General features: G+C 37.6%; 1 protein-coding gene across 2 annotated transcripts in view; it reads left to right on the plus strand.

The window, feature by feature from the left end:
- The window catches only part of CDK19 (cyclin dependent kinase 19), a 118,974-nt gene that overhangs the window by 55,437 nt on the left and 39,654 nt on the right, over positions 1-23,883 (plus strand). For both annotated transcript variants that reach the window (XM_054279991.1, XM_054279990.1), the window contains exon 4: positions 1,286-1,426. In XM_054279991.1, coding sequence (XP_054135966.1) covers positions 1,286-1,426 — 141 coding nt within the window. The remainder of the gene's footprint in view (positions 1-1,285; positions 1,427-23,883) is intronic.

Genomic DNA, 23,883 nt, shown 5'->3' on the forward strand with positions numbered 1-23,883 from the left:
TACTGGTGACAGCCAGAGTTAGCATTTACCATGGGTAAACATTAACTCATTATCATTGTCATTGGGGGCAGTAGTGACAAACTGGGTGGGGAGTGGGGATGGTGGAGGAGGGAGCAGTGGTCTAATTAAAACCCAGCCTTTGGTTACCTTTTTAACCTGGGAAGGGAGAAGATCTTCAACTAGACAAATCCTATTTTAAAAATTGGGTAATTAATAGTCCTACTCTAGCATTTTGTATTGTTTTCAGTAAAAATGCAAAGTGCCTTTATCATTTCCACCTTTCAAAAGACACATAATTGAGAACTATTTTGTTACTTGAGGTGCTTCATTGAATTGCCTTCAAAAAGGAGATTTTTTTTTTTCCCCCCCATCTGAACGAACATAGTTGTTTGCTGAATGACCATATATTAAGATTGGATTTGTGCCCTGCATAGTCCTATCTTTCCAAGGATTGAAAAGGCAGAATGGCTTGACTCTAGTTTATTTCTTGTAGCAAAACCAGACCTAACCCATCATCTCCACATTGATCTTAGAATTAATAGTTTATGACTATTTAATGATCTCTCAGCAATCTTTCAAATTTTTTTTTTCATTCCTTCAACTAATGCTGGGGTCGTTTACTGCATTCTCTGTTTTCAAGTGGTGTTTGTCCTCTAGTGGGCAGACTGACTTCTGTAATGCAAGAGCCACCAGCTTGTTATCATCAGTGAAGTATGCAACCATAAATTGGGAGCAAGAAGATGACCATTTTTAGATGTTTGAACATGATTTCACTCAAATGTCGTGATATGGGGTTTTTGAAGTTATACTCTCCCCCTTGAAATATTTATTAAGATATTTATTTAATCTGTCTACTGGGATCCTGATTTTGGGAGGAATAGTAGTTGCAACTATGCTAGCCTGGGTGTTTTTGAAGAGGAGGAGGGGAAGTCTATGAAAGCAAAGAATATGGTCCTTCTGGTTTGAAAGGTTCTGGTCTAGCTGCCAAGGGTAAGAGGATGCCATATAGGGAGAAGGGAGGAAGGATAATGTCTAAGACCCTTTACTGGAGGTAAGTAGCCAGTATTTAGATATTCACAAAAACTTCACGGCTGTTCTTTGAAGCAACTCGGAGAATAAAAACAATTTTAAGAGAATTGTGAGTGCATCACTATTACTTTAATTCCAAAGTTCAACTTTGTATCTCATTCCATTATTTAGTGTTAGTAGTTAAAATATCCCAAAACACCCAATCTTCTCACCTATCACCTAACTTTCTTCATGTTTCTACTTGTTTTATTTCTAGCATATTATCAAGTTTCACCGTGCCTCAAAAGCAAATAAAAAGCCCATGCAGTTGCCAAGATCTATGGTTAAATCCCTCCTCTACCAGATCCTCGATGGAATCCATTACCTCCATGCAAACTGGGTGCTTCACAGAGACCTGGTAAGTGTGGCATGTGACACCTGTCCCAGAGCGCTCCACGTGTGTGTCGTTGGGGAGGACAAGAAAAACCCTGTTCGTAATCTGGCGTATCGATCCCTACAGCTCTTCCTGTTATTGTTGCAGGAGCTCAGTTGTGACTTTAAACATGAAAACAAACTATACTTTCACATTGTTTTTATCTGAGTCATCTGAGCTCAGACAATGATGCCAGATCCGGTAAAGGGATTGCAGATATCAATATCCAAAACCAGTATGTGAGACAGCTGATACATGTTGGGTGAACATTCTTACAACTTTTCACATGACTTTGAAAAGGCATCTAAATAGGAGAGTGACTGATACCCTTTTACATTGTTTGGCTTACGTGCAACTTAGCATAAAAGCTAGTGAAAGAGTAGTTTTTTCATGGAGTATTTCTTTTCCATGTGGTATTTTTTCTGACCGTGGGAAGAGAACTATAAAAGAGTTATCATCTTGAAGTTTCTCATGACCTGGAGTAGCTCTTGAAGTTGATTACAGATTACAAGGGCAGCCAGTTGCCTTGTCTTAGTTCCCCTTTTCCCCTTAAAAGTTTTCCATTGCTCGTCATAATTACGTGAAGTGCTACCGTGGTTTATGAAAAGAATACTAGTACAGGTGTGCTTCCACTTGCATTCTAACTAGAATGTTTGGCATAAAGCAATGTGATGGTTAATATGCCAAACAACGCTGTTAGGTATGGTAACCTGTCTATAAAGTCACTGCTTTTATTTTGGTTATTTTTGGTTTTTCATAATTGCCCCAGCATGTCAAAATAGGGCTGTGTGTCCAGAAACTTAGTCACTAATTGTTCTTGAGTTTTTGATAGTAAGTAGGGACTTTGATTAATCTTTGGTTGTAGACCAAATTTTTTTTTAATAATAAGTAAAAAGTAAGGCAGGCCTGCAATACAAGTCACAAATATTTTCTGAACTGAATTTTATTTAATTTTTTTGTAATACCTAACAACAGTGGCCCGAGTGGGTTTCAGTTTTCATTATGGAATTTTTTTTTACTCTGTTCCTTGGTTGTTTATCGTTGGTTTTTCTGTTAAATTCCAGATGTTAGTATATTTGGGGAGGGATAGGGAGTGTGGTTTGCCTTTGGAATAGTAGCCAGGACCAAAAAACAGGAAGCATGTACAACTCTGATTTTCATGTTACAATTACTACTTTGCTAAAGAGTCAGGTGCTGCTTTGGCAGAGTGCTCAGCTGTGATTAGCTCCAGCTTGAGAAGTAACACCTGGGAAGTCTATATCCAGCTCTAAGGGCGACACACCTCTTCGTGGAACTGTTAATTACATATACACTTAAATGCCATACATGAACTCGTTATTTTGATAGGAAATACGAGACGGTATTTAAGCTAATAACAACAAATAGCCTTGAGAACTTTCTTGCTGGTGTTGTTATTTTCAGCCTGCAGCACCAGGTGTTTTGTGTGACTGGTGCTGCTGCTTTGCAGTTCTTACCTGTTGCTGATGACTTGCAGCAAAGCTGTTGTCTAATGTCTTTTCTTTTGGAATGTTGGGAGATGATGGTTTCCACTGTGAAAAAGACTATGTTTTTTTGTTCTGAAATGATAGTGCTTGAATGATGTTAGCATTATTGAGAAGGGAGAAGAATACTAATTTGTGAAGTCTTAGTGTGTTCTTGGTCTGCAAATAAATGTAAGCTGATGGATTCTAGTATGCCTCAGTAAGACAAAGGAAACCATTTCAAAAATTGCTTTGATAAGTTAATGATTTAAAAGTATAATCAGAATCCTTTGCCTTTTAAATTTTTTTTCTGGATTTCTGAAGAATTCAGGTACATCAAATAGTTATATCTTGACCATGGTAAGAAAAAAACGTTATTCTGGATGTGTCCTTGTGTCTGCACTTGAAATTAGAGGTTAATATAACTAGCAACCAGTTTAAATCCTGGATTAACCAAGATTTTTTTTTTTTATCTTTAATTTTTATTTGTATGCTCGTGCTTGTAATTTTTGCTACTAAGAATGATACTCAGATACAGTTTCACTGGCATCAGTTCCTTGCATAATACATAAATACCAGGTCCTCAGTGTCTTCTTAAGATATGGAACAGCTTTTCTGGTGGTTTTCTCTTAGCTGTTTGAATTTACAGCTGCTGGAAAAAATATTTTTGTATGTTATGGAAACCAAGTTTTGCATCAAAACACCTTGTACTTTCTTGGTTTAATATAACTCTGTTCTTACTATTTTTAACCCCTATTTGGATGAAGACCAAAAGTGGTGACATCCATAAAAGTCATGTTATGTTTATTTCATTGCTCAATAAAATTAGATTCTCCGAGAAAATTTATCATAATATTAGTCAAATTCTCCTGAGCCATGGAAATTACCTCTGTAATTTACTTAACAAATGTTGTTGTGAAAAATCAGAAACCTGGGAGGTTAAGTATTTGCTTAGAGGTATTTGAAGAACATTGTTTAAATCTTAATTTACTACTGCCTTAAATCAAAGAGATTTTTGAAGAAGCTGTAATACCAAATTCATTGCTTAAAAACCTTAGAATTACTAAGATATTTTTTAGTTAAATCATTTTTAAGCTCAGCTGTAGCCAGCAAGTGCATGACAGGGTGATAAAAGTGGTGAACAATGTGAACTTGCCATGTGTCCTTTCCTTGGGCTGAGCTCATGGATGGCTGTTACTGCAAGGACAGAGTCTCCTTCCCCTCTTCTCTGCCTGGCAGGGGACACTCACCTGGCTCCTAGTGAGCTCATTCAGGGAGTTAAACCCACACCAAGTGTCACAGAAAGCTTTTCACCTGCAGAGCTTGTTTTCTGCAGGGTTAGGTCGCAGAGGAACCACACTGGGCGCTTAGCGGGGTGTGCAGGAGCTGGTGCAGAGGCAGCGTGAGGCAGGAGGTGGTGGCAGAAAGCTCAACAGAGGCCATTCAGCATCACCTGTCATTAGATCTGGTTATTTTATTGTTAAAATGCACTATTTTGATTCTTAGGAGGGAGTACAAGTGTTCTTATAAGATTAAATTGGTGAAACTTTGTAATGCAAGACAGCAGTTTAAGACAGCCAATGCAAGTTCAGTTTAAGGAAAGTGCTCAAATTAAGGCAAACACCAAATAGACTTGTACTCATGCTTCAAGAAATTGGAAACTAATTTGGTGTTTATCTTTCAATTGTTTGTAGTATTTGGGTTATTTTGACTCTGGCTTTTGTATCCTGAGAGTAGCTGTAAGGTGCTAAGTTACTTTCTAGGTATTTTTTTTAAGCTAAGCTCTTAATTTCAGTTAAAAACCATTCAGCCTTTTTGGCAAGATTCAAACAAGTATAGACTATGGGACAGAAACACTGGGTTACTGATTTCTTTGAATAGCCTTGTGTCAGTTTATACGCCTTGGAATTGCCTTAAATCTGTGAAAATCCATACATTTGTTTTCCTGTGAGCCCATTTGAGTGGGATTTTGCTGTTGAATTGCATGTCATTGGGCAATGATAATTTTACCTTTTCAGCATAGCAGTGCTCCTGATAGCTGTGTGCAAGAGGAGGGAGGATTTGCTGGCTTTGCTAGCTGCTGGAGTGTTTCATTATGAACAAGAGGTTAATAGAGATAGATATTGGAGAAAAAAAACCTTTGAGTATTATGCTTTTGGCTTTTTAAAATACTCTATATACACTGTGGGCTGTCTGCTTAAAGGGGGTCTAACCAGTGCTCCTCCATACCTTGAGGTAAGAGCAAGCACTTGAAGTACACTATTTCAGAGTGTTCTGAGGTCTTTGTCCCCTCCTCTCCTAGAAGGGAAATATTTAGATTATACAGGATTTTCAGCAAAGGTCTTAGCTTGCCAAGATGTCAAAAAATGGAGATCTTCCATATAGTGTTTGCAATGTCTGTTCATGTTAGCAACCGAAAGGATTTGAGCACTTTCTTGTTCTAGCAATTCTTCTGTAGATTAGTTGCTTAAGGTCAAAAGCAGATAGAGACCATATCCTTTATAACCTGATAAAAGCAATTTCTATTTGTAACAGAATGTATTTTCCTGAAGGGAGGTGTTATCTATGGGATGTTTGAAGTGCACAGAATCCAAATGGAGAAATTAATTTAAGATTAAAGTTACATACCTTGGGCATGTCTTTAGACTGTTGCTTAATATTAAAATGACTGGTTAAAAAATGAATGTTGGAAATCAAACTCAGCAGAGAAATGCAGATTTCTTCTTCCCCTCCCCAGGGAGTTAAGTGGTTGCTCTAAGGATTCTGAAATAGAAAACTTGCTTGTGATGGTCATATAAAGTAACTTTGTAAAATGAGCAGTTGTTTAAGTATTTATATAATATAAACATTAATCTGGGCACATCTATGCCTGTGTGGGGTTTTCTCAGTGTAACCCATTCTCTCCAATCTTTTCACTCTAATTTCACTAATTCACTAAGGAGAGGGAGGAGGAATCAAGTTATGGTAAAGACTTTGCTACTGATTTCCTATATTCAGCTTTTTTATTACCATCTCCTTGTCTCTTAAAGAAGGATGAAATAATATCTGTGTTCTGTAGTTTGTTTCACTATGTCATCTGTATTGGGAGAAGTTATTTTCATTGTGTGCTTAAGCTAAGTGGTTTCTGTTTCTTTATGGAGTGGATTAAGAAGGATCTGTGTGCTTCTCCCACCTTCCGAATTTATGGAGAGCTAATCTGGGCAGTTTTGGTGAAAGGACATAGCAGAAAATTGAGGCTGACGTAATTTTGACTCTGCATGTCTGTCTGTATAGTAAATATCTATATGCAGCCTTTAGGGTGCTCAGATATGTGAGCTCTTGGATTCTGGCATCTTAACAATACCCTGGATACCCAGCTGGTGTAGGAACAGGAAGCCAAGGGTATCTTTCCAAGGGTGAATTTTGAGCAGAGCCAAGAGATGCCAGTGTGGTGATGTGGCTCCAGCTGGCTGTGATTGCACTTAGGGCAGGCTGTCTTCTCCATGGTCCTGCTCCACATCTCTTGTGGAACTGTGCAGAGTGGACAGTGCAGTCTTACTGTCTCTCTGGGTTTTCTGGAAACTGTAGCCATCTGGAACCTGGGTTTTCTCTGTCAGAAGTAAAGCACAAAGGGAAAGCCCAAAATGAAGTGGTCAAACAAATAATTTTCTGTAGCAATCTGCAGCTTCTGTCTCCATACAAGCACAGCTTATTCAGAAATTATTGAACTAAATGGGTTTTCATCCTCTAACACTGATAATTTATGGGATTTTAAAAAAATATTTTTGTTTATTCGAAGTAAGTATTTTAAATGACCCATCACAATGTTTCTATAGAATAGCAACATTTTAGTATATTTTCAGTAATTCAATTATATTAAGTTCAATAAAGCTCTAACAGTTTTCAGGTTTTTAGTTGATTGACTTTTAGTTTAGGAAAAAACCCATGTCATTTTCTCATAGTACTCCTTTTCTAGTCAGCATGCACATATGGAGTCTCTTACCATGGACCTATACCTGGACTCTGCTCTAAAACTTTGCTCCCACATTACACAACTCACTTGACCTGTCTTTGCCTCTGTTTCCCAATCTGTTACCTATTTATGGGTCTATTTCATAGCTCACTGCTTAATGTGTTATGGAATTGATTTAGTATGGTATGGCTTATATAGGTGACTTATTTTTGCTGTGTGTTGCTCTTCTTCTAAAAATAAAAATAATTGCATGTTGTTTGAAGGCACCATAAGACTTAAAACTGTTATATAGATATTTGCTTTTTGCTTCTGCTTTTATGCTTTCTTTACAAAGCCTTTGATAAATAAATGCTCATTATTACTAGTTAATGTCACCTAAATATTTCCCCCACTTCCTCCCTGTGCGCTCCCAAGATTTTCCAGTAAATGATTAGAAAAGTTATGCAAAAAGCAGCACTGAAGTGGCTTTTAAATTTCTCACTTGCATTTTGCTATGCAAGCAAACTGTGGGTTTGAAAAATAAAATGTAAATGGATGAGTGTGGGAAACTCCCCTTTTACTAGCAATTCAAAATGGGATTTTTATGTGCTGATATCAAAAGTAAATTTAGGTCCAGGTTCATGCATCCCTCTCTTGACAGGCAGCTGCTGTGTTGGAATGTAGAACTGCTGGGTCCTGCCTTCTGCCTGTAATTTTGTACTGGCTTGAAAAGCTTCTTGGCCCTGTTGCACCCATTTGAGCATGCACATGACTCCTATAAATAAATATCGAGTCAACCTGTCTACCAGCTTCTTTAAACTTTTCAAACCCACTGTAATTGTAATCCCACCATTCTGTGTCATCGTGTGTGTGCATGCATGGGAAGGGTGCAGGAATATGTCCAGACATGCACTCCTGACTCGTATCCTTCCCAAGCTGTGTTTGGGTTCAGGACTCCTAATCATTTATTTTTCCATCTGCATGATCTCTTTGGGATGGAGGACACTTTCAACAGTATCAGAGAACCATATGAATGATCATACTCAACTTGCAGGTTTCCAAAAGAAAGAAAATGCAGGCTAAACCCACATATTTCAAGAAATAAGACTCCATTGATGTCTTTAGAAAGTGACTTGAATTTACTAACTGAAAGGTCAACACATTTTTCTTCTTTCATATCTGGTTACAGAGAAGATAAACTCTTTTATTTATTAGTGAGGAAAGGCGGTATGTAGGTGCCTATACATGTATCTCTACATGCTTCTAGATAGGTAAATCAACCAGAAATTTTACATGCTGATTAACAAACTGAGTTTTATCAGCATATCCTTTTATCTTTTTTTTAATCTTAAGCGTATATTGAGGGCACCTTTTAAAAATGGTGCATTTCTCATTACTTGGAACTTTGCTGTTGTCCTTCAGTCATAAAAACTAATCTTTACATGATTAAAAAGAGTATGTGAAGATGTGCAGATCGTTACCTGTGTTGTGTACATGGAAACAGCAATTTTTCCATGGCTGACTAATGCATACCTTTTGGTTTGTGGCAAGAGTATTAAGATGTTTGTAGATTAATTTTTACTAATAAAAATAATTATGGTTGAAGAGAAATGCTTTACCTCAGGTTCTGAAACAAGCTTATGCTCATAAAACTCTGACTGGGTATAAATTCAGATGAGTCAGAAGAGACAAAGGGACTGATTTAATGTTCTTTTGGCTGCGTTTTGCTGCTAAAGTCAACCGATGACATATGGCCTGTGAACTTATCTCTTTTCCTGAGATGGAAAAAGGGTGACAAGGAAGTGAAAGTATTAAAATAATTTTAGAATTTATTTGGTTTTCTTTTCCTGATACAGAATAAACAGATTGAAAACATCATCTTTTCTAATAGTCCCAGTTTAGCTTACCATCTGCCATAAGGAGGTTTCTAGTAAATACGTGATGTATTTTAGCTTACTGTTGCAGCAGACTGTTTAGAGTGAGCAAAGTGAGTTTTGCCTTCTAAATAAAAACGCAAATGTTAGAAGCTGCTTTTAGAAGTTTTTCTTTTATAAAAGAATTACTACTTTTTTTTTTCTCTGTTGAAGAAAGTACCCTTGGGATAATGGGATTGGCTGCAAGTGCATTTATGGAATTATTTCTGTTTGGACTCATTACCTGTTCTGAATAAGGCTACAGAGGTTGGCATCATGTTGTTTTATAGTAATAGAAATTAGTGACACTTAAGAAAAGTATGTTACAATCAGTGAATACAACTCATGTAGCAACTTATAATCAAGAAAAAAAGAAAAAAAAGGCATTTTTTTTTCTCCATGTTGCTTGCCATCTTGTGCTTTCTCATGTGCATTTCTCTTCATTTGCGAATATGCTGTAGTTACTGCTACTCTACTAAGCAGTTGCAGTACCATTGCAGATTGTCTTGCATTTAAATTAAGCATCTTTGATTAGTGATCCAGGAAGCTGCAGTGACTAGCAAAGGATGTTAGCTTATTTCTTATATTACTACGTGTGAACTTTGTCAAAGAAACTGGCTCTGCTGCAGAAAATGACTGATCAGCTGGTGTTTCCCAGATGGCTTCTCTCAGGACCTCTGTCTTCTCCAGCCTCCATGCTGCCTGGAAATGCTTCAGAAATCACTGACTTTATAGTAGCTCTTAAGACCGAATACCGCAGTTATGTCACTTAAAACAAAGGAAATACTTTGCATAATCTGTCAAGTGACCCTACTGTGTGAAGTGATCCTCTCAGAAACTGGGCATTAGGCCTTCAGATTCATCTTTAGGGAGGATTCTGAATTTCACATAAAGCCATCTCAGAATTAAAATTTCAAGACATTTTATTTAATACAGGAACAGTTCCTTCAAGATATCTGGACCACTGGTAAACTACTTATATTATTCTGTCACTTCTTTTAACAGTGAAGCAGCAAAGCTTTCAAGACAAAAAAGGCTTCTCATAGGGCAAGTAGTCAAACACACACAATTTTCTGAATACCAAACCTCAGTACTAACAGAACTTTTTAAACTGCTAATCTCTGTTGTCTTCCTTCCCTCTGGAAGCTAAAGCCCATGTGAATATGACAGTTGTTTTGACAGACCCCATTCCACTTTGTTCAGCATCTCAGTGGTGTTAGAGCACAGGTCACCTTCTGGTTTCCTCCGAGTGGCTTGTAGAAACACTTCCAAGCAGTTCAGTAACCTTTCTGTGCTACTATGTAAAGTACTTGAAAACTGTGTGGAAATTGTTTTATTCTATCTAAGTTAGCTGGTGGCATCTGAAAAATGTTCTTTATAATGGACTTAATTGCATTTTCCTGCAACCCCTACCTCCCACCCCTAAGCTAGCCCTCCATCTGTGACATTTGGGCTTCTACTGCTGTAATAATTTTGAACATAAGTTGAGGTTATTTTTCTATTAGTTTATTTCTACTTAACCAATTCTGGTGTGTTGAGGGTAGTGTTTGTGGGGTTTTTTTGGTTGAAGTATTTTACCTAACCAAATAAAAAAGTCATAAAAATGAAGTCAGATTGTACTAGGATTTTATGCCTGCTTGTTTTGCTAGTTTAAATATTGAGCCCAAATCCCAAAATTTAGCATGGTGATATTCTGTGTAGCTGGTGTTCTCAAACATAACTAATGAAAAATAAAATTCCATAGCCAATATTTTGCATTCCTGAAAATCCTCTAGGAATGAGGCATTTCAGCTACTCAAGCCATTTTGTCTTACACTGTAGTTGTTGCCAAAGAGAAGATTTTTCAGAAGTGTGTCTTCTGTTCTGCATTCTTCTCTAATCCGTGAAATGCACTTGTACATTTTTACTTTGATTTACTTTTCAAGTAGTTACTTTTGAGGTAAGAGTTGTGGATGATGACTGTTAGAATTATTAAATAAATGCAACTCCAGTAGGACACATTTTAATGAACTGATGCTGATTTTTAATGCTGTAAAAACTGGGTTTTTTTGGCTGTTTAACTGTGAGTTAATGATTAGCTATTTGCCAGCTCAGATGAAATACAATTTCTTAAATAAGATGTTTAAAGTTTGGTTTGTTTCTTGACATTGAGTGTGAATCATAGTCTCAGCCCTAAAACTGTTTATCAAGTAAATATTCATTTGAATTCTTGATAGTGAAACCAAATAGAATTGCAGACCTATTTAGGTTTTGGGTAAGGCATGTGCTTGAAATTCTGGTTATAGCTGGATAATATAATACATTTTCAGTAGCTTCTTAGTAATTTTGCAGTCAGCAAATGTATTTGCTGTTTGGCTGCTGCTCTTTTCTAGGATGCAGGATTTACTTGAAGTTTTTTTCTCTGTGCACATCTCCTTGCTCTGGTGGGGAGCTCTTCTTTGGTGCCAGTTTCCGTAGTGCATTGGGAAGAGCTTGCAGTAACAGTAAGCCTTTTAGGGGACCTAAAAGTAATCTCTTCTATCTACCAGAAGAGTGCCTGAGTGTATATTGCAAGTGGTTTGATATGTTTGAAAAAATGTGAGGTCAAGCTGTTTTCTTGTTTATCTCATTTAAAGATCTTTTTTTCCTTCTGCAATGTGAAGTTTTGATTCTTATTTTTTCCCCTCTCTATAGGGATATGTGTTCCTATTCCTTTACACTCCTTTTTAAATTCCTTTATAACTTGTAGCTTACTGAAGTGCTGTTCCCCACAGTTCTGCTCACTTCAGGACTTCTCTTTTTGCTTCATTGGAAAAATACTAGATGCTAATCTTGCTCCTTCACTCTCATGGGTGGTGTTCATGGGGACACTCAAGAAAGTCTGCATAAAGTCTTGAACTAGATCAGCCAAACTAATTAAACTTGTCGTGTGGCTCTTCTGAGTGGTGTGGAAAGTACCCGTTTGGCTGTTCGGAAAGGGGTCTGTGCCCAGTCCAGCTGTACCAGTGCATGGCAGCAGTGTCCCTGCCCAGCTCTCTGTGGCACTGGGGGCAATGCTGGGTGCTCAGTGAGGTGAGGGTGCTTCTCCACTGTGTGTGACCCAGCCCATGGTCCCAGTGCTGCCTTTGAGGTGCTAAAAGTGGACTGGAGTGCTGCAGCAGAGGAGCTCATCCACTCCAGCCATCTGCTGCCTGGGTGATTATTTCCAGCAAGACAGCACGGGCTGTTAGAGGCAGCAACATTTTAAACTATACAGCTGTTTTTCTTGGTGCACATGATGTGGAACCGTTTTTAGGATTTTTGTAGTTTTAATGTAGTTGAAAACCTGAAACTAATGCAGAGGGTATGACTACATGAACAAGTTACAGCAAGGTAGTCTAGGGTGTGGATTTACTCTGCATTAAGTGCTCTGTAGTATCTGCTCACCTGCATGTTTTTATTCTGCAGAAGGTGCATAGTTCTTTGATATTTCACTCCTTTATAGGGTGAGATAAAATTGTCCTATTTACTGTCATTAAAACTGGACAGCTATTTCATTAATTTCCAAGTGCTTTACATTGTTTCTGAGAGTGATTTTATTAAATGCAAGTGACTCAAATGTCAGTGCAGTAATAATGACAGTATGATATTGAGTTTTTCTGACTGGTACCCATATGCTGAGCTTGTAGAACAATGCCGCCTTTTGGGCACAGTTCTCCTACAGTGTGTGTCTAGTTTAGGCTTCAGTGTGCAAGAAGCAACTCAGAAAAAATTTTGTTCAGAATTGAAGGTGTGAGTGTCTCTTTTCATCTTATTAATGTTAGATTTCAAGTTGTTAAATGTATTGATAGCTTTGGGATTTTTAATTGTAGGAACATTGCAGCCATTAAATCTTTATCAAAATTATTATTGCCTCCAATAAAGCTTCCATAAACTTTAATCCTGGTCCTAAGTTTGTGTCTCTTCTCAAAATTGATGTTGCAATTTATAGAGAAGAATTTCAGTTGATGACCATAGACAATACGAAACATGGGAAAGAGTAACAGGAAGTAGAAAGTGCTCTGATGTTGTGTTCTGGAAGCCAGGGATTTTCTCAAAGGCATTTTGTTACACAGTAAACTTTTGAAAAGTCATAATCTGGTTTTGAGTTACAGGACTTGAGTATCTAGCCTGCTTATGCAGTTTGAAAAAAGAAAATAAAAATTTCCACAGGGAGTTTGTTTGCGTTCTAAGCACTTGATTTTTGTGAGAATATCTAAAGTCTTATTGGCAACATCAACAGTGAGGTAAATCTTAAGACTTGAGCACTGAAAACATAGATATTTTATCTAGTAAGCTGAGGCAAATTTGCTGTAGCAAGTACAGTTGTGTCTTACTTTAAAAGTGTGGTATGTGTTTGGAGTTGTTTAATTTTAAAAAAATTTAAATTAAAAAAATTAGGGCAGCTTGACCTGCCACTCTTTAACATGCTCGTGTTTTTGACATGAATCACAATGTTTCTCAGGAATCTCACAGCCATTGCATGTCTATGCAGGTTGTTTTTCATTTTTTTAAAAGGGCATAATTATTGAATGGAAAAATATTATAATTAGTTCTGAACTACTTCAGATTTTGTTTTCGGCACGTAGAACCTTCACAACTATTCTTCTGTTTTTTTTTCTTGACAAAAATCTTTCATTTGCTTCCAACTTCCTTCTCCTCTGCCCACGTTCCATATCTGTTGATCTGCCTTTTGCCACTTCTTTAACATTACTCATATAACCTTGACTCAGCTTTGACTTTCCTGAAATACTCCTCTATCTCACCTTCGCAATCTTAATTATCGCTCTTCCCTTTGGCCTCTGTAACTTTGAGTCCTGTGGCTGGTACAGGTAGAATGCTGTGTTTCATAACTTGACCCCCAGGCAGGAAAAGCTCACACATTCCAGGTGGAGTGACTCTCCTTTGTTTTAGGCTCTCATTAAAAGTACCATGCTCATACAAAAACTTTACCCACTCATTAAAACTTAGCCTCTAGATTCTGATGACACTTCTTCCTCTGGTGGTTCTGTCTCAGAAAAGATGTTGAGACTGACTTTTCTAAGGCTTTTGTTTCCCAAAACAGCTTTCTGTGTTTCCCCACTCAAAATTATATGTACTAAATCTTCTATCCCTATCTCTTCTAGCTTTTAGCTTCCATTATGTGTGAAAATAGTCATGTATGTTTAAACTGCTACAATCTATAGTTCTGATATGTCTTAGTCTTTATGCAATTCTTCTAAACTAAAACATTTGGAAATCATTGGGAAAATAGTATACAAAATAAAAGGGGGTTTATCCATTTTGGATTTGGCAGACTTTATTTTTTTAAACAGCAAATAACTTTCTTGTCAGTACACTTAAAAAAAAAAATCAAACTTCCCAGAAATGTTTGTGATATTTATGTTATCAAAAGTATATGTATTACTGACTGCAGGGTTTTTGCATGAAAGTTGAGAATCTTCAACCACAGACTTCAATCTAGAATCAGCCTTGATTGACAATTGATTGAAAAAACTTTTAGTAGTTGGTGCTGTAAACCTGTCTGCAGGCATTCCAAGTCAATAATTAATCAGCCATTCCACGTGGTGTTAGATACAGCACAGCTACTTCAGTGTGTAAAAGGCGTCTTGATGCTCACTACAAAACTATTGTAAAACTGCTGCAAATAACTCCAGAGACATTAAAGAGGCTTTATTTAAATGATAATGTGCTAGGTTAAATTTTTCTGAGGTGACTTAATGATTTCTTTGTTTTGTGCTATATGTGTCATTTGGAAAGAGCCTAATCTTCAAAAGTGGTTAACAGACTCTCACGTCTTGTCTTAAGCTGGTTCATCTAAAATATTTAGGCATCACGCATTAATATCCTGCCAAGAAATGCTTTTTGGTTTGCATTAATGAGGACAAGTAATACTAACATCTGATGCATTTGTTCATGAAAGCATCTCTTAACATAATTGTCTTCTGATGCATTTTTGTTAGGTAGTAAAATAAAAAATGAAGATTCTGGCAATATACTACAGAAACAAAATTTTAAGAATCTGAAATGCCGTGTTGTAGCATTTGTATGTTACCCTATGTAAATATATTTATTGTATTTTCTTTTCCCCAAAAAAGCTCTTCTACACTTCTGAAGAAAGGAGATAAAGAAACAACTTGCTTCTTGTATAACTTATTCCAGCTTAGTTGCCATCACTGCTTCCTCAAATATATTTTTTTTGTTCTTCTGTTTGCATTCATAAATCAAGATGTTTTTAGGACAGAAGATTAGCATTTTGCTTTAGATACTGTGCAGCTTTTAATAAACGGTAGTAATTTCCATTAACACTTCAAGTCACTGTATCAGGTATGTTCAATACAAACATTCTTCTTTATTTACCTAGGTTATTTTAAATTTAAGGGCTGAAAAGCTTCCATATGTATTATGGAAGCCTAAATGGAATACTCATGCATCTGACAGTGTCATCACCTCAATCCTGTGTTGGCTTCATAAACACTGTAAGATATTGGGTCAGGTGGATAAACTCATTATTAATCTGGAAAGATTTCATCACTGATCTGCTGCACTTCAGTTTTCATTTCAGCTATTAATGTAGTCTCTAACCTGAGGAACATCTTTCTCTGAGACTTGCAGTTTAGAGTATAAGCATGTTTTCTTGAAGGAGATGTTATTATGTGAGATGGGGAATATGAACTCAAAGCCCTTCAGTTGCTCTACTTGCCTGTGAGCACAGTTTTTTTACCAGTGGTATTGTGTGGTAAATACAAGAAATGTTTATGCCTCCATGAAAAGGAGTAGGTTGCTTAGTGCTTAATGCAAGATGCCACATGATAATAGCATGCCCATGGCAGTTACCTGCATGTTGGTGGAGCTGCTGACAGCTCCTGCTTTCATTTAGCCTGATTTGTTCATCCAGCTGCATGAATATCTAAGGCTACTCCAAATGTGTTACTCTGCACGTGAAAATGCCTATTACAAATACAAAGAATGTAACAAAACTGTTTAATGTATTGTATTTATATGTTTAATCAATGTGTCTATGAACAATTTTTAAGTGGGATCTCACTCATTTATGCTATGGAGAAGTTTGCCAACCTACTGCTTTTTGTTATTCACGCAAATATATGAGGGGTCCTGGCAGCTTTCTACTAGCACAGAAGTGCAGTGTGAGCTCTTTGTGGCCAGAGTTTTTAGGTTCAAAAACAGGTGTTCTAAGCTCTTGTCAAGTTTTTTGGCCCTCAAATGCCATCTCATTGCTAGTAAGAGATGCATAGACTGAAAGGAGGGAGCAGTGATACCAGCTCTGAAGTCATGGTGGTGTGGAGTTAGGAACCTTCCTTGCATGTGTCCACCATACTTTGCCTCAGCATCTGCAGCATCTTTATTTTGAAATTTTGGAGGTGCTGGTTTGAAATGAATGGCTGCAAGTATTCTGTGGAAAGACTCTTCTGAATTAGTGATGTTTTTCTGTGTGAAAACCTGGAAACTGGATTAACAGGCAAAAATGCCCAAGGTGGCAGGGTACATAACTACTTAAAGCCTTTGCTTTGAGGCTGTGACTGTTTAGTTGATACAAAACCACAAATTACAAATGTCATTCTTTAAAGTGAAATTGTGTGATTTTCAAGAATAGCTTTTAAAATATAAATGTTTATCAAGCTGCGTAAATAATATGGTATTTGGGAAAGGAATATATTTTTCTTTTCCAAAGCAAGAAAACTTATCAATCTTGGACTATACCTACAGTAGCTAAATAGCTGGGATAAGTGCTCAAGAGTCTTAAAAGATAATTTGTGGTCTCCATAATTTTTTAATTGGCATATTAAATCTTAACTTTAAATAGTTTTCCTTTTCTTCAACCAATTTCAGGTTTTCAGTCTCTGTATTCAGAGCCTTTTTTCTCCTTTGTTCTTATACACCTTTCACAGCCTTCACCAGCTATGCCTGTGGCTGGAGAAGCCTCCCTTGGTCTCTGTCCCTTGCTCCTCCCAGTTTCAATGTTTTATGTGTTAGTCTTTGCTTGAAAGCACCTCTCTGGTTGCTGTTCAAGTTCTGTCCCTCCCTGAAGCCGAAGCCCTGAGCTGTGTAGGTGCAGCTGTGTCTTCCTTACACAGCGTGCGCTGCTCTCTGTTCACTCCAGTGCCGGCCTTTCCCAGCCTCGAGCTTTCCAAAGCAGGAGCTGTTTTTCAGTACTTTAGATATTGTGCCCTTTGTGCAAGAAAGGCTGCATTAACAAACAAACAAACACTTGAATTGGGTTGTTGTGTAGGCAGTGTTCACTCATGTTTGGAATAGCAGTATTCCAGATCTATGCCTTTCAGTTGTTTATGGTAATTTTGGGAAGTACATTCTGTATTGAAAAGGTTCGTGCTTGTTCCTGCCTGGCCTGTTAGAAAATTATTTTAATCGGTGGAAAACCTTCCAAACACAGATGACCTTTAATTTATGTGAATAATTGTTGTGATGAGATTCTTTTAAATTGTTTTGAGATGCTGATAGTTCTGAATTAGTGCTGATTTAAGGGTTAGGTCTTCAGTTGCTCACATCTAGACCATCTAGACCTTTATTGTTACACTGAATTTATAATGATTGAAGCTTATGCCACAAAAGGAACACCATACAAATTTGAATTCCAGCTGAACATTAAGCTCCTTTCCCTACCATTTCCTGATAAAATGAGAAAAAGGGGAATGCAGTATTATTCCAAAGTTTAGGGTGCATTTGTATTGAGAAACATTACCAAGATATCGTGAGTGTAAACACATGCCGATGTGCTACTTAGTATCTCTTAGTCTCGTCTGTGTGTGGGAGTAATGGCAGGTAATGAATCCATCCCAGACTTCAGAAAAAACAATACTATAACTTATGAATCTATCTGCAAACATAGCCTGTTACCTCTTTCTGACTTTTTCTTCTACAAGAAAAGACCCTAAAAAGATTTCAGATAATCATCCTATCTTGTTTACTAACTTTGTAAAATTGAAGTCTAATACTGAATGCTGCTATAGCAGTATATCCAGAGATGTTTTCCTGTGTCTCCTGTGAGGTTCACTGCCTCATAAAATCTCATCAGTGTCATTTCATCCAAGGAAATTGTTGCAGACCCGTCCATGACAGAGCACCTTGAGCACATGAGCAGGTTGTTGGCTCAGGGGTGAGCACTGCAGCTACCCAGGGACCCTGCCTTGAGGAGTACAGTAATGGAGATGTGGGCTGCAGAGTCAGAACAACTCTTGAGATGGAATGGGGATTCTGCTCTCCTGTAATCTGGTTAATGCTGTGAAACAAGTGCTCTTTTGAAGAACAGTGGAAATGACTATCTGTGACCTTGTTTTAGCATGCCATTGGCTGGCTGCATTTACTGGTTACTTAAAAGACTTCATAGCTGCTTGTTCATGTGGAGACACTTTTGGAAAACCTCCAAGAGAAAACTAGGAGCACAAAACTTCTCTAACTTAATGTTGCAAGACTAGGTCTGAACTTTTGTTGAAGAAGCTGGCCATTGATGCTTGTCTTCTTAAAAATCAGTCTTCATGAGCCTGAAGGTCTCCCAGAAGTCAGGAAGCTGAGAACTGACTGAGATATAAAGAGAGATTTAATCCGAGTCCTGAGGTGAACAGGCTGATGGTGATAAAATAGCAAAAAAGTTTCTGTTAGGATGGGTTTCAAAGGTTATGTTTTATTTAGCTTTGTTTGTAATGCACGTGTCAGCTGAACAGTGGTACTATCTGCTTGCTTTGGGGTCTGCATTTGCTTTTATTCTACTGCCAGACAGCTGGGGTTGTGCTGCCTCAAGTGATACATGAATTAATTGCCTAAACATGGTAACTGGGTGGTGAGTTTGAGACCTTAAGGTCCAGAGGACTGTTAAGTCCCAGTCAGTATTGCTGTAGGAACAAGGCTTGTATTTAGGTGACAAAATTTCTTCTTGAAACCGGAAAACTGATCTGCTGGACAAATCATGAGGAAAAAGGGACACTTAACCTAGCCCTGCAAATAGTGGAATCTGGGAACTTGCTTTAAGATGCTGTAATAAAGACTATGTGTAAGGATTTGGCTTACATTATGAATCACTGATCTAGATTGTTTTCACACAGAGAAGAAGGTTGATGCTACAGTATAACAGGCATTTGAATTGCTCATGTAGGTAAGGGTTAGTTTTAGTCTTTAGACTCAGCATCAAGGAAGGAGGAGAGAAGAGATGGCATTTCACTTTTTTATTCTTGAGATAATGAGTATAGAAAAACAGCATATGTGAAAATGGATTTTAAAAGGTAGCTTGATGCTGCAAAATTTCACACGTAAGAAACTGACAAGAGCTAATGAAAATATATTAAATATTATTAGACCTAAACCTTTGATTGTTAAAGTTCTGTAAAATGTTTTTATTGCTTTTCTAAATCTTGCCAAGTTTATACTCTAATAATAATAAAAAAGTATTCCATAGTTCTGAGTCCCTTCAGCTAAATTTTCATGTCCAAATGCAGACAAAAAGGGACTTGTTAAGACCCACTCAGCATGGAAGTAACCACTTCAGGTAATCATGCTACCCTATTCTTTTCCTCTTTTGAAATTTCCATTAAAGGGCTTTTAATATTTCAACCTAATTCAGTCAATCTAAGCTATCCAAGCAGAAGCTTGTTTGTAATGAAAATGGATTGCATTTATATCTATTCATTTGGTACTATATTATTTATTGCAGTCAGAAAGGCTTTGTTAAGTATTTGACTCTACCGCACTCTTGGGGGAATGGAAGTATTGGAGTTTTACTGCCAAAAATACTTTGTGAGAGGCAATTAAGAAAATGTTTTATGATGGTGTCACCAGTCTCACTTTCAGTCATTTATTGTTTGATTGGATAGAGGCTTCATGCTCCTGTCTTAATAACCCTACTAAATTAAGAGGAGTTGTCAGAATAAAAAACAAATATCAGATTTTGGCTGTGGTGAAATTTAGTGCCTGAACTGAAAGAATTAGCAGTTATGGTATCTAATTTTCATGCTGCTGTAACAGAAACAAAGTAATGCAAGATGAGAATTGCATCATGTCATTTCCCTCTTCTCTTAAATTCTAGTCCTAATCTCAATACAGGCATAGGCTTTCTTATGTTAGTGTTCTGTCAGACTTACCATCTCCTGGCTTTTGCCTTTTAAAAGGTGAAGAAAATAGTAGTGTTGGTAATGTTTCACGTGTGCGCGTATCTTCTCAGTTTATTTGCCTTTGGGTGATTATTCTGAGTAAAGATTATGTGTGAAGAATGTGTTATGAGAACTTGATAGCAGAGATGCAAAGACTTGGCTTGACCACAGTATCTTGGGGCGTTTAGGATGTATTTTAAAGGCCCAGCAGAGGAAGAGTTTGACTGTGCTTTTATAGAACAAAATTTATCCCCTCTGTTTTTTGGGGTTTTTTTTGTAATGCATTAAAAGCAGAACATTCTTCCAAAGTATTCCTGAGGTGAGTCTTTCTTCTGTTCTCAGGCATGCTGGGCCTGCATGTCTTCCTGTTCAGAAATGGGGTAGCAGAGGTTGGACAATCTGTCTTGTCCTGTGCTATGCTTGGTGCTCCCAAAGAGCCCAGGCAAGGTCTAAAAACAAGGCCTAGATGGTTGCTGGGTATCTTCATGGGAATTTTGCTGGAGTGTGTACTGCAATGTGTTGAAAATCCCAGGGACAATGTGAATTCAGCATATTATTTGAACATTTGCTTTATGACCTTTTATTTTTCATTGAAAATTTATGATCATATTTGTCTCTTTGTTTCTGACTTCCCCCTTCTTTGTCCTTCTCAAGGTTACATGTAACATTTTAAGTTCAAGTATGCTATTGCAGCGCTGGTAACAGCAAAATGCTTTGGATAATGTTGCATAGCAACATAAAATTTAATTTGTGTCAAATGTTTTGGCATTCTCCAAATGTGACTTTTTTCATCCTTTTCTTTTTCACTTAAACTGCATTGCCATCGATTGGGGTGAAACTTGGTATACTGGAACATTGTGAAGATTGTTTTAATCAAAGCAATGCCCAGCATCCAAAATTGTCTGGAGTTTTCATTTTTGTCGTGCATTAGTTTAACGCCCTGTCAGCCATAAGAAACCTGAAATGGTGTATGAAAGGAAGATTGTTTCATTTCTGAACTTTTATGCAGCCCAAAATTATATTCTCTTCTTGTGATTACTCTTATTTCATATTCCCCTTGTGTGTACAGTCAATTTTCCAATGACATAAGTGCAACTATATTATCCATTGGTTAACCAGGGAATAGAGTTGGTGAGTAGTCTTTTCCTGCTTCAGCAAAGCATGTTGAGTTTATAAATCAAATATTTTTTCTGGAAATTGCCTAAGAAACCATTGTTCCAAATGGATTTTGAACCAGAGTATTCTTATAAAGAGCATGGACATTTTGGCCATTTCTGGGGAAGGCCTAGATAGAAATGAGGGGAGTAAATTTAAAGAATTAATGTCCCTTCAGGTATATGCTTAGTTGCATCTCAAGAGAACATCTGACCTACAAAAAATCAAGTCAAACAGAGACATGAATATTCTACCTGACCACTGATTTAATTGTGTATATATGAGAGTAACTGAAGAAGCAGCAACTTAATTAGAATGTATGTCTGTGTGTGATTTGGTTAAAATGCAGGCAGAGTGGAAAAGTCTGTCTTTCCCTTTGGTGAGATACTTCAGCAGTGAGTGTGTTCTAGAGACTGGACTTCCAGGCTGACACTGTCATCTCAGATATGTTTTTCTGTGGCTAAACGTGTGGTTCTGGAGCTGTTCAGCCAAAGGTGCAGTAGGCTTGGTTACAGCAGGGTAACAGAGATGGCTCTCTGAGTCTCAGCTGTCCTACCATGCAGCTCGGCAGCATGAGTGGTTTGAGGAGACTTGAGCTGTGAGGGCTGTAGAAATGGTGAAGCTTTCTTAAGGGGAATATGCAGAAGGAGGAGAGGGAACAGATCCATGTTTTAACAAGACATTTTGATTAGGTGATGGGAAACAATTTTTTTTTGTCAGACAGTGCCATGTGTTCCCCACAAGAAGGGCTTGGTAACCTCCACAGTTGGAGACTTGCAGCTCCCTTGGTCATGATACTGAGCAATCTGATGCAGCTTCAAATTTGGATTAGTTTTGAATTGCAAAATGTCCAGATGATCTCTAGAGGTCCTATCCAGCTCAAAGCATTCTATGATTTTGGCTGATCCTCCAGATGAATATCCAAATTCTTGGGCTGTTGAAATCAGTCTGTAATGAAGCCTGTGTAGTGACATCTTTGCTTTTGTTGAAGGATACATCACCTTAAGCTTAATTCATGGACTTCGGAAAAAAAAATAAAATGCAGATCTATGGTTGCACTGTGGCCAAAGTTTGCTTTTTTCTGCTTTCCTTTATATTTGTTTTTTATGCCAGGTTTTATAAGAGTATATAAACATGAAAAGGTTTCTTTGATAACTAGCTTCTATATGAAAACAGCACATTTCCCCTTTCAACATATAATGAGTACAAGCAAGGAATATGTTTAACCAAAATCTTTACCTAAGGTATTCCAAAGAAATATTTCAGGTATCGTCTGTACATTTTGTTCCTACTCCTAGTTAGTAATATGTTTTGCCATCAGTCTCAGGTAAATTCTGCAAATGTAGTTGCTATAGAATTCATGGTATCTGGAGTTAAATGACTATTTTGACCGCATCTGTTCAGCTGCTATGAAATATATAAGTTACTACCATAATCTGACAGAATGGTTTGTGCCTGAATATGCAGTTTTGTATCTCAGAATCCCACAAGAGCATTTTTTCCTTATCAGTTCTGAACACATTTAATTTTAAAATTATTTTAGAAGGACTAAGAGTGGAGATAAAAAGTTACCATGCATTTTTAAATCTGTATCTGTTGTCACTAATATTTCTCTAATGGCAATAAAATTAATTTTGGGAACTTTTTAAAGACACAGTCTGATGACACTTAGCTGTAAAATTTTGTGTACCATTTTATGGTGATTGGACCTGGGTTGGATGCCTGGTACCCACCAAAGCCCTCTCAACTGGACAGGAGAGAGAAAAGAGGAAAAAAAAGGCTGATGGGGTGAGAGAAGGACAGGGAGAGATCACTCACCAGTTGCCATCACAGGCAAACCAGACTTAAGGAAATTAGTTGAATTCATTCCCAATCAAAATCAGAGCTGGATGATGAGAAGTAAAACAAATCCTAAAAGCACATCCCCTGCACTCCTGCTTGGGATTAACTTTGTTCCCGGTTCTCTACCTCCTCCCCACACTCAGTGGCACAGGGAGCTAGGGAATGGGGTTAGCAGCGAGTTAAATCCCATGTTGGTTCTGCCACTGCTTCCTCCTCAGGGCAGGAGTCCTTCCCCTGCTCCACTGCCGTGTCCCTCCCATGGGAGGCACTCTTCCATGAACTTCTCTGAGGAGTCTTTCCCACAGATTTCAGTTCTTCACAGCCTGCTCCAGCATGAGTCCTTCCTTTTTTTCTTTCCATGAAGTGCAGCACTCCAGGAACAGGCTGCTCCAGCATGGGTGCCCCATGGGATCACAAGTCCTGGGTCACAATTGTCTTTTGGGCATCCACCTGCTCCAGTGTGGGCTTCTCCACAGGCTACAGATGGATCTCATGGTCTGCACCACAGGCTGCAGGAGAATTTTGGCTCCAGAGACTGGATCACCTCCTGCTCCTCCTTCTTCACTGATCTTGGTGTCTGCAGAATTTCTCTCATATATTCCCACTCTTCTCTAGACCGACCTCAATTACTTCTCTGCAGTAACATTTTTTTTCCTTTTAAAATCTGTTATCCCAGAGGCACAAGCCCTCTGCTTGATGGGATGAAAGCATTCTGTAGTACTCTTTGTTTCCTGTGTTCTTTTTATTTACTTAATGTATTTACCTCTTATTTTTTTTTTCCTCCTTTTCAGATTTAAATAAGTTTTGAGTTCAGTTGAATAATCTACCATTTCAAAGCATTTTGTATGCCTTGAGATTTTTCTAACTCTTTAGATCATGTGCTGTTGTAATCAGCTTTATGTTTGGCCTTTTGGTAATTTGATAATATGTGTTATTACATTATTGATTCAAACGAAATTATAATTATCTTGATGTTAAAGATATTATTTTGTTAAAGTAATTT

This window comes from Melozone crissalis, unplaced genomic scaffold (assembly GCF_028551555.1).
Source record: "Melozone crissalis strain CALT ecotype California unplaced genomic scaffold, PUWL_Pcris_2 ptg000027l_1, whole genome shotgun sequence".
Lineage (NCBI taxonomy): Eukaryota > Metazoa > Chordata > Aves > Passeriformes > Passerellidae > Melozone > Melozone crissalis.